The following is a 10,295-nucleotide window of genomic DNA, read 5'->3' as shown; positions in this document are numbered from 1 at the left end:
TGTGCCAGTGGACCATCACTGGTCTGGCTTATCTGCTCAGAGCCGATTCGTCTGCTGTGCTGTGAAATGTCAATATACAGTGGCTCCAAAAAGAATTTGGACACTTAAGCCATTCTTAATGATGGAATGTCATTGTATTAGATATAAAACATCAAAACAAATGTTGCTAAAGCTTTTCTTGGGACTAACACCACTTTTCTAAAGCATTTTACTGGCAGGGATTTTTCCACACAGGTGTCCTATTGGAATAACCACAGGTGTAGATCATTACGTTAACTATCAACATGATTCAGTAACATCTGGCAACCAGAAAAATGTCAGAATTAAAGGAATAGTTCACACAAAATATGAAAAATTGCTGAATATTTACTCACCCTCTGGTCATTCAAGATGATAGTTTGTTTCTTCGTAGGAACAGATTTGGAGAAATGTAGCATTGCATCACTTGCTCACCAATGGATGCTCTGCAGTGAATGGGTGCCGACAGAATGAGAGTCCAAACAGCTGATAAAAACAATACAATAATCCACAAGAAATCCACAGAACTCCAATCCATCTTGTGAAGTGAAAAGCTGTGTGTTTGTAAGAAACAATCCATCATTAAGACATTTTAACTTTAAACTGTCACTTCTGGCCAAAATATGACTCCATAATCCATAATCTGCTTTCTCCAGTGAAAAAGTCCATCTCCTGTTTTTCTCTCACATCAAAATCCACCCACATATTTGTTTAGAACAGTTTTGGACTGTTTTCACTTGTAAGCGGTGCTTGATCTGTGCATATTTCATTGGATTCAGACTAGACACATTTTCTTACTGGAGAAAGCAGATTGAGGACTCATGTTTTTAAATGGAAGAGACAGTTTGAAGTTAAAATGGTCTATAATGATGGATTTGTTTCTTACAAACACACAGCTTTTCACTTCACAAGATGTTAATTTATTGGAGTGGTGTGGATTATTTGTGGATTATTGTAATGTTTTTATCAGCTGTTTGGACTCTCATTCTGACGGCACCCATTCACTGCAGAGGATCCATTGGTGAGCAAGTGATGCAATGCTACATTTCTCCAAATCTGTTCCTACGAAGAAACAAACTAGAATCTTGAATGGCATTTTTTTTTTCATATTTTGTGTGTACTATTCCTTTAATTCTGACATTTTTCTGGTTGCCAGATGTTAGTGGATCCACTGGTGAGCAAGTGATGCAATACATTTCTAATAAATGCTTATGTGTGTGTGTGTGTGCATGTGTGTGTGTGTGTGTGTGTGTGTTTTAAATCCAGCACCTGTCGAGCAGCAGGGCACATTCCTCTCCTCACAGATCCCCCTGCAGCGCTGAAGCATCTCACCCAAACCCTGATCCACTCATGCTGACCTAAAAACACTGACACAGCATGAAGGTCTCGCTTCATTTGTGCAATTGCTATGAATATGTATTTTTGGAATAGTACAGTAAATATACAGTATGCCTGAAGAAGAGGAGACAGCACGGGTGAATAGGGTAAACATTTTACTTAGATATCATCATATTTCCCCAGCTGATTGATTACATTAAGAATCGCAAACTTTTTTTACATTACAAGTTTTCAATGTTATGTGTACATATGCAAATGTGGCATTATCTAATTGAATATGCATTAATTTGCATAATTTTCCAGAACAGAAATCTGAACATTGTATAAAGCGAGGTTCAAAATTCTTGTTTCATTTTGTTGACATATACTCTAGAAGTAACTTTTTTTTTTTTGAAAGTTGATTTTATAAATCTGTTTTATCACTTTATAAATTTGAAAATACTGTCACCATGTTTTTAGGAAGAAAATGTTGAATAAAACCAGGAGACTGATATATGGACAAACTCCTCTGTAAAACCTTCAAAATATAGATATGAATACAGTATTATAAGTGTATAAGTGCTGCTGAAACAGATATTTCTGACTCATTTTGAGAAAACGGACTGTAAAGATATGCACTGTATTTGAAGTGTACAGTCGCAAATAGATGTAATAAACACTTAAAAGTGTATTTTGGATGTTTTCTTTCCATTAGTTTGAAACCACGTTATGAAAAGCCATATAACCCAAAATCTCAGAACTAACCGGTGCATGGAGAATCAATGTTTTTGCCTGTCATGCCTCATCACATTTCAGTGTTGGTTTTATGAAGCCACTTGTTACAGTGGCCTGTAACACTAGACCTGACCTTAGATCAACAAACCAGCATGTTTCCATCACATAGGGTCAATGTTATAAAAATATATTTAGACTAAAGTCAGACTGACGTCACATCATACAACAGCAGCCACACTCTGCCAGAGAATCAGTCATTCATTCAGTCCTCCTGTGTGCCAGAGAACCTGCAGCAGGGCTTTATCTATCTGGATCATGTCAACAGATGCTTCATATATATATATATTACATTACATTAGGTAGACATTTGAGCAGCTGAAATTCTTCATTGATTTTTGAGTCAGTCTGCCCTCTGCTGGAGATCTATATGCACTGTCATCCAATCAATTGTGACTTTTTGAAATGTATTATGTAACTCAGGGATTCCCAAAATCTTTGTAAGTGAAAATATTTATTTGAAGTACCCCTGAGATTTTAAGCAAATATTTTAATAATTTAACAACACATTTTCATGTTCAGAGTTCTCTAATGTTGGGTAATGGTCACACGACATTCAGCTAAACAAATAAAATATTCAATTTTTCGTGGGTGTGTGTTTTCATTTTGGTCGTTTTATTTTACATTTATTTAAATGTTTATTTAAATATATTTAAATATTTTATTAATGAGGACTAACCCATCCACAATCTTTTTGGAAACCCTGACAAAATATAATATAACTTATTAAATATGTACCTATTAAAAATATATAATTTCATAAATATTTAACACCTTGTAAATGAATATATACATTATTAATAAATTAACGAATAATTAAAATATACAAACATTGGCTGCTGTACAAAAATGAAGGCTACCAATACACTAATTAAGTCTAACTTTTTAACTTAAATGATTTTAGCAAATGGCTGCAATATAACAGAGTGAAAAATTGAAGGGGGTCTGAATACTTTCCGTACCCACTGTATATTACCATACATTTTAATAAGTTCACAGGACTCGCACTTTATTTACAGAGATCATTCAGGAAAGTATCTGTTTTCTGTTTATTAAACACAAGAGCAGCAGGTTAAAGAGGCGCGCTGAATTCATCAGGCTCACACTCGTCTGCTATTTTAACACAGTTTACACACACATGGTCTCTCTGCTCCTCACATGCCTCTGTCAATGACGCACACAACCTTCTGGAATGTGTCTAGAGAGAGACGGGACAACCACAGTCCAGAGAAAAAACAAACAGCATATCAACCTGAAGTTTTCTGCTTCTTTTGTTTTCATTTCACTTGAAGAGACAGTCCATCCAAAAGTACAAATTCCAAATCCGAATGACTTCTTTCTTCTATGAAACACAAAAGAAGATACTTTGAAGAATGTTGGTAAAAACTGAACAATCTGAGAAAATAAGGTACACCTTTGTACCTTATTCACCCTAAAGGGTGCATATTAGTAGCTAAAATCTACATAATTGTACCTTTCCTCCAGTGTTTATTATCAGAGCTCAGCTGTTGAACACACTTCACATGGCTGTATCACTGCAGCTAATTTCTCTCATGACTCGTGAGTGTGTTTGGGCGTGAATCTGTATCCATGCCACCGTGTGCGGCCTCTAACCCCATTGAAACCGACACACCTTTGGGAAAAGATGCCACAACATGTCCAGGTGCAGACTGAAGCATTATGCAACTGGGAGAGACATTCAACAGGAGTCAAATGAGGCAATCTTATTCACTTTGAACATTATGACATGATGTATTTAGAGTAAATAAATAACTACACATTTATAGCTCTTATCTACTTCTGAAGGACTTGCGACGGAGCAAATTAAAGCTTAGCAACCTCTCCAGAACAATTAGTAGCCTGTATTTTGGTCTAATTAATACAGTTACACTATATACACACACTCAAAGAGGACTTTATTCTGAAACTGCTGTGCACAAGCCATTGCGTACATGTGGGCTGTAAGGAAGCTGCCAGAGTGCTGAGTCATCTCAAGACTGTGGCTTTTTTTAACAGAGCCTCCTCAGAAGCTCCTGCTCTGGGGTTTTCCACACACACAATCTGCCTATTATTGCAAGGCCGCAGGCACAGCCCAGGGCACTGAACGGCCTGAAGAGATGAGACCAGAGCTATACTAGAGAGAGTCGAATATGGCAGTCACTGGGTGCCTACGGGGTCTTCAATGCTGCCTACACACTCAGCAGGGGATGTCAGTGGAAGGTCGCTCGAGTGCATTGGTTCATTTGGAACGGATTGAAGAGTCATAATCGCAGAGTCATACAAATAGAGTTACAGACACTGATGCCTATGCGTGTGTTTGTTGATGTTTTTAGTTCTAGTATTTCAACCAACAGCCAGCCTAAGTTTTTGACGGACATGTTAAGATGCGTGAGGGGTGAGGTGATTTTTTGGGGTATTATAAAACATAATGGAGGCGTTCAAAATGCCCTTTGCCTCGTTCATTATACTTATTTTACAGAATGAAGTTTATTTAGTGGCTTCAATAAATTATATGTTACTCAGAGACTGACATGATTGGCTTGTCAAAAATGTTACATTCACCTGTCACAAATTCATTGACTTCTGAAAATCAACAAGGGGAAAAAGGAAAACAAAAGACTGTTCAAAAACGAAAACAAAACACGGGAAAAGTTGCGCCGCTTACTGTTTTGGTCAACCGTTCTGTCACGTTGCACACACTAGGAACACAGGAACGAAGGACTGAGGATACATTGATTCTGAAAATCAAATTTTTTTTTTTTTTTTTTCTTCCAGGAAAGGATAATACACAAACTTGTTTTAATTGTCCCTTATAACAAAGATCTTTTAAACCCATGAAAATGCAGATCCTGTTGTAAATAATAGTGAAATAACAGTGAAAAATTACTAGAAATTACCTGTTGTAAATAATGAAATGAAATGAAAATGGTAATGAAAAATGAATATATGTGTGTGTGTGTGTGTGTGTGTGTGTTTTAATATATTTTATATAAAAATATTTGTAATATAAATAATATATTTTATAATAACATATTTTTTTATATTTTAATATATTAATATATATTTTATATTAATATAATATATGCTGATTCAATATTGAAAACAGTTGTGTGGTTTAATTTTTTTTTTTGTGGAAACAGGCAAAACAGGCTTCTCTGATAAATGGGCATTTTGAAAGATCAGCATTTATTTGAAATATACTTATTTCATATCTTTTCTATATCTTTTCTAACTATTCAAATGTCTTAGCTGTCTCTTAATTTAAAGTTTGCTGAATATAAGTATTCGTTGTGAAATGTATATAAATATAAACGGCATATTTAAAATAAAATATAGCATTTGAAGTTTAAATATAAATATGCATAGACATAAAACTGCATATTTGAACATATCATTATATATTAATGGCATCTGTCATTCTCAAAATCTCTATATCTGTTGCTATCTTTAATATGAAACATGGTTTGTTTATATCATATGTCTTTTGTTAAGTGTCTCATGGCCACCATAATAACATTGTAACGGCTGGAACAACGGCGTAAGAACCACATACACATTTTAGACCCTGACTCTTTTTACTTTAGTCAAACTGGAACTGATGCTCGATGATGATGGATAGTATCTACTATATGTGTAGTGATTTATCGATGTTCTTTATGCTTCAGACTGAACTAATATAACTATTCCGAGTAATTAGTTGTATATTATAAGTTTGCATTTAACATTGTTTTTCCCTGCTCTTCATAATCAGATCTGACATGTGAGGATTTCATCAGATTCTCAGTGCCTTTGAACGGATCTTTCACGGTCTGTCATTTAAGGTTGATATTTATTAAGATAACAAACCGGTTATGGCATGTTTCAGATTAATACTACACTTCCCTTCACGCCTCAGTTTGTTAATGCAGCAGTGCAGCACTTAACTTCCACAGATTACTGCGCAATAGCAAAACATATTCATCCTGACGAAAAAGCCCTGTTTGACAACTTCTTTGATGGCCTTGCTGTGAAACTGACAGGTGGGGAAAGAAGGCAAGGCGGGACATTATTAGTCAGTGAGGCCATTGTCCGGGCATGTGCTGCAGAGACACTTGAGGTTGAGATTCGAGAATGCGACTGAGAGCTAAAACACTGCTTCTAATTAGCAGTAAAAATCCCGCTGTTGCCTCGGGCCTCGAGAAACGAATTAAGAGAGATTCACACCGATATGTCTTACAAAGCCACAAAATCATTCTTTTTATTTGGACAATGTGTACCTAATGACATAATGAGCTTTGTGCAGAACGCATTTCCTCTATAATCTTTTTTAACCATCACAATGCAGACGATTATTTTCTAACTTTGGCAACCGGTCGGCAGAATATGGAGAAAATTGTAGTAATAACAGCATTGCCCAATGGAAAAGAAAACAAAAACACATCCATCAAGTTTTCCGTCCAGTCGGGATACATTCCAAGGAACAGCAGTCTGGTCTTCCTGCCGTGCTTGGTGCACTCTAAAAAATGCTGGGTTGTTTCAACCCAACTTTGGGTCAAATATGGACTAACCCAACTTTTGGGTTAAAAATGTAATGTAAAAATTTAACCCAAAAGTTGGGTTAGTCCATATTTGACCCAAAGTTGGGTTGAAACAACCCAGCATTTTTTAGTGTGTGCGCGTTTGAAAACCTTTACAAGTGAATGAATCCAGATTCACTGTTCAAATACTTCTGAAATGTTAAACATTGCAGCTGTGAGTCATACTTCATCTATGGTTAATGTCTCCTAAAGCAGCATCATGCTTTCACTTATAATACTGAGCGTAAGTCCTCCATTTAGCATGAGGTAAATGTGTCTCTTAAAAGTATAAAATCCATGCCAAAATCCACTCTGGCGTTGTGAGGAGTGAACTTAGCATTGAATTATGGTGAAGAGCAATCCATTGGGTCTCTGTTGCTGTTGACTTCTGAACTAAAAGTGCATGGAGAAACTCCACTGTGTACAAAACATCCATGGCCTAACACCCACATGTACAAATCCATCCGCTGTGTCTGTGAACACGCCAAGAGGTGTCATTTTGAAAAACGGTGGAAGCATAAAAGAAAAGATATGTGTGAGTTTTAAAGTTCTCTGCGTTTTTCATCAGGTGTTTTCTTAACATTGGGCTCCTGCCTTCACTTTCTTGTCCAGTTTCTCTCTCTCTTGGATCCAATCCTGTGTCTAGGTTGAGAAATCTGGGGGATACAACAGTTATACTGCATTAGTGGAGCATTTCGATACTTATGAGATGTGGAAGGAATTACAGATGCATCCAGTTAAATACATTTTTGTATTCATATTTTTCCATGCACAAATGGAAATGGCATATTCTGGCTATCCAAATTGTGTGTATTTGTAATGCATGATTGCAAATTATTTTTACAGCGAAGAAAATCTAATATCTGGTTTAATTCCACGTTTCATTCAGCATTATCTAATTGCTTTTGCTTCATGCATGGGAGCTGATCAAGCATGAATGCCTTTTAAATAGCCTACCAAAATGTCTTTGGGATTTTCTAATAAAATCTGGAACCAAAGGACACTAATGGGATCAAATAATAACTTTAAAACATCCTATTGAATAACACGAATAATCCAACTGAATGTTATATACATTTATTAATATTGTATGTGCTTTGGAAACCCTTTTGGATTGAATTAATGGCAGGACAATCACTTTGGGAGTTATTGGTGTTTTTTTTTTTATTCAATTTGATGTTCCATATGAGTAGTTTTCCTATTGGAGATGCGCTTTAAAATATTTTTGTAATAGGCTACTTTTATTTTATGATATGTTGGAATTTTAAGCAAATTCGCAATATGATCCTTTAGAATTGGTTCAAAATTCCAATTGGAAATTCTTATCTTTGTTGGGGGGGACTCAGGCAGCTATTCCATGCAAAACCTTTAGTAAAGCCTCTTAAGACTATAAAGGAATATTTAGTCATGATTTTCCGTGTGTCAGACCGGACAGAGCGGTCTTTCATTGAGCTCAATCCAGTAAATGAATAGCAGATGTTATTCAGGATAATTGGTTCCCGAGAACGCGTGAACGCTTCACCATACTAAGAGCACACAAGCAGCCCTTCCAGAATAAACGCTGATCAGCATCAGCATCAGCAGTCTTTACCCTCAAAGCTCGACGTCTCCCTCCCCGCAGCTGCCCGCATGTGACAAATGTCTGTTCCAGCCGGTCTGAAAGGCGACGCGGTTTTTGAAGCGCACCAGCGCGAGCGCGATCTCCGCGTTCCACGCCGTTCCCTCCTGCTGGCACCTGAAGTCAATCTCCTTCCCGCCGTTCATCACGATGGTGAAGTACACCAGACCCCGTTTATACTCCACGCAGTCCAGCGTGCTCATCAGCTCGAAGCGCATCTCTTTACCGCTCTCGCCTTTACAGTCGTACAGACGGAGCCCGTCCTCTGACAGAACGCACCGTTTCTTCTTCCACAGCTGCAGAACTCCATTACTCCTCTTCTCCAGATAGCCGTCCTTCATGACTTTACACTGGTTCATTCTGAATGAAGGTTGGTGTGAAACCAAAAACAAGCGTGAATTAGAATCGGCGAAGCGTTCGCTGCTGTTTTCGCGTAACGTCAACGACCGAACATTGCACGCAAACGCGCTTAACCGCTGTTCGCCCACTAAATACAGTATAAAACGCCTTCATTTATTTCGTTTCGCTCAACTTTAAAGGTTTCTGCTGAAAATGGTCCCTCTAAAGAACCCGTTCCTGATTCTAACGCATCTTCGCTGCATTGCCGCCAGACTCCTCGGTGGCTAAAGATCAATTTCCGACTTTTATATATTGTTACAATCTACTTGGAAGTCCTGTAGTCTGGGCATGTTGGTACTTGCTCCTCTGAAAGCGACTCTTCTCGTGTTTCTGAAGGCTCTTCCCCCCCGCTCGGTCGTGACGTCATGGGGATTAGTCCTACTTTAACTGCACTCTGGAATGCTGCTGCTGCTGCTGCTGCCTGATAAACATTAGCTTGTGCGTCCATTCATGTCATCACATCTTTACTTCAGAGGCTTTTTTTGTGAAGGGCCTTTCTTTTATTCCACTGAATCACTTTGACGGGACACTTAACGTCTGACTGCTGTTATTATTATTAGTCCCTCAGTCAAAGCGCTTTTTTTTTACGGAATTCCTGTCATAATTTAGAACCAAAGGATCCTATTAATATTTTTATATAGCCTACGATCCCAGTACAACACACACAAAAATGAAGCTAGATCTTTTATAAAACTGGTAATAGGGTCTTGAAATTTTAATAGTCTCCATACGACAAAGAAGAATCCTTTAATTCCTACAATTCTACTAAAAACAAGATCACAAAACATGTAATTTCAGAACATTTCACAAATATGGGTTCTGGTGAAAAATGACATATCAAATTGAAAATTGTAAAAATTGTATTAAATCTAAATAAATAAAAAGAAAGAAAACAATATAGGTTAGTGTGAATATTTACTCTTCAAACACACTACTTCAAACCTTTTTCTGTTTAATAACTCAGGCCAAATTAACTTTCAGTGCACTTGCAATTTTTATGCTATACCAAAAAACTTTACCAAAATGGACACAATCTTTGGCTGGTGGAGATCTGTGGCTTGTTTTTTTTTGGTGCTCACATGCTCTGTGCCATCTCTTACCAAAAAGTAGTATACTTCAAGTTTATTGTAGTAGCGCCCCCTACCGTATAATAATGAAAACACGGATTCTAGGAGCACAATTATAGCTAAAATATGTCAAGTATACTTAAATGTCATTTTAAGTATATTTCTGAGAAGTACACAAAGCCCATTTCTGAGAAGTACATAAAAAGTAGACTAAAAGTATGCGTTCCTATTTTTAGTTTAAAAGAAGTATACTAATAGCACACTTGAATAAACTTATTGTTCGTAAGGGATGTCATACCTCACTTAAACAATGTGCCTTCCCAAATAAAGTATTTTGCCCATGGACTATATTTTCCAGATAAAATAATCATATGCATGTCATACGCATTTCAGCAAATATGCAAAGTAGCCTGTATGCAAAGTTAAAGTCCCCATGAAATCCAAATTAAATTTTTTTGGGTGTTAGTATCAATATGTTAGTCTTAAGGTTATCTATAAGGCAGTGTGCTCCAAAACAGTGACAAAATT

General features: G+C 36.9%; 1 protein-coding gene across 2 annotated transcripts; it reads right to left on the bottom strand.

Annotated features, from left to right (window-relative positions):
* Positions 1-6,784: 6,784 nt before the first annotated feature.
* Positions 6,785-9,029, bottom strand: LOC107697022 (pleckstrin homology-like domain family A member 3). 2 transcript variants are annotated; one of them, XM_016497639.1, is made up of 2 exons: positions 8,275-9,029; positions 6,785-7,339 (listed from the first exon to the last, which is right to left on the bottom strand). In XM_016497639.1, exon 1 carries the CDS (start codon positions 8,658-8,660, stop codon positions 8,277-8,279), a length of 384 nt encoding a protein of 127 aa, XP_016353125.1. In that variant the 5' UTR covers positions 8,661-9,029; the 3' UTR covers positions 6,785-7,339; positions 8,275-8,276. The 2 variants fall into 2 exon arrangements, with proteins under 2 accessions (XP_016353125.1, XP_016353126.1); XM_016497640.1 differs by having other exon boundaries at positions 6,785-7,325.
* Between the last annotated feature and the right edge of the window lie 1,266 nt (positions 9,030-10,295).

The sequence above is a fragment of the Sinocyclocheilus anshuiensis genome, unplaced genomic scaffold, assembly GCF_001515605.1.
Source record: "Sinocyclocheilus anshuiensis isolate Anshui unplaced genomic scaffold, SAMN03320099.WGS_v1.1 scaffold130, whole genome shotgun sequence".
NCBI lineage: Eukaryota > Metazoa > Chordata > Actinopteri > Cypriniformes > Cyprinidae > Sinocyclocheilus > Sinocyclocheilus anshuiensis.
Note: the sequence above shows the minus strand (reverse complement) of the source record. Positions and strands in the feature narration are given on the sequence as shown.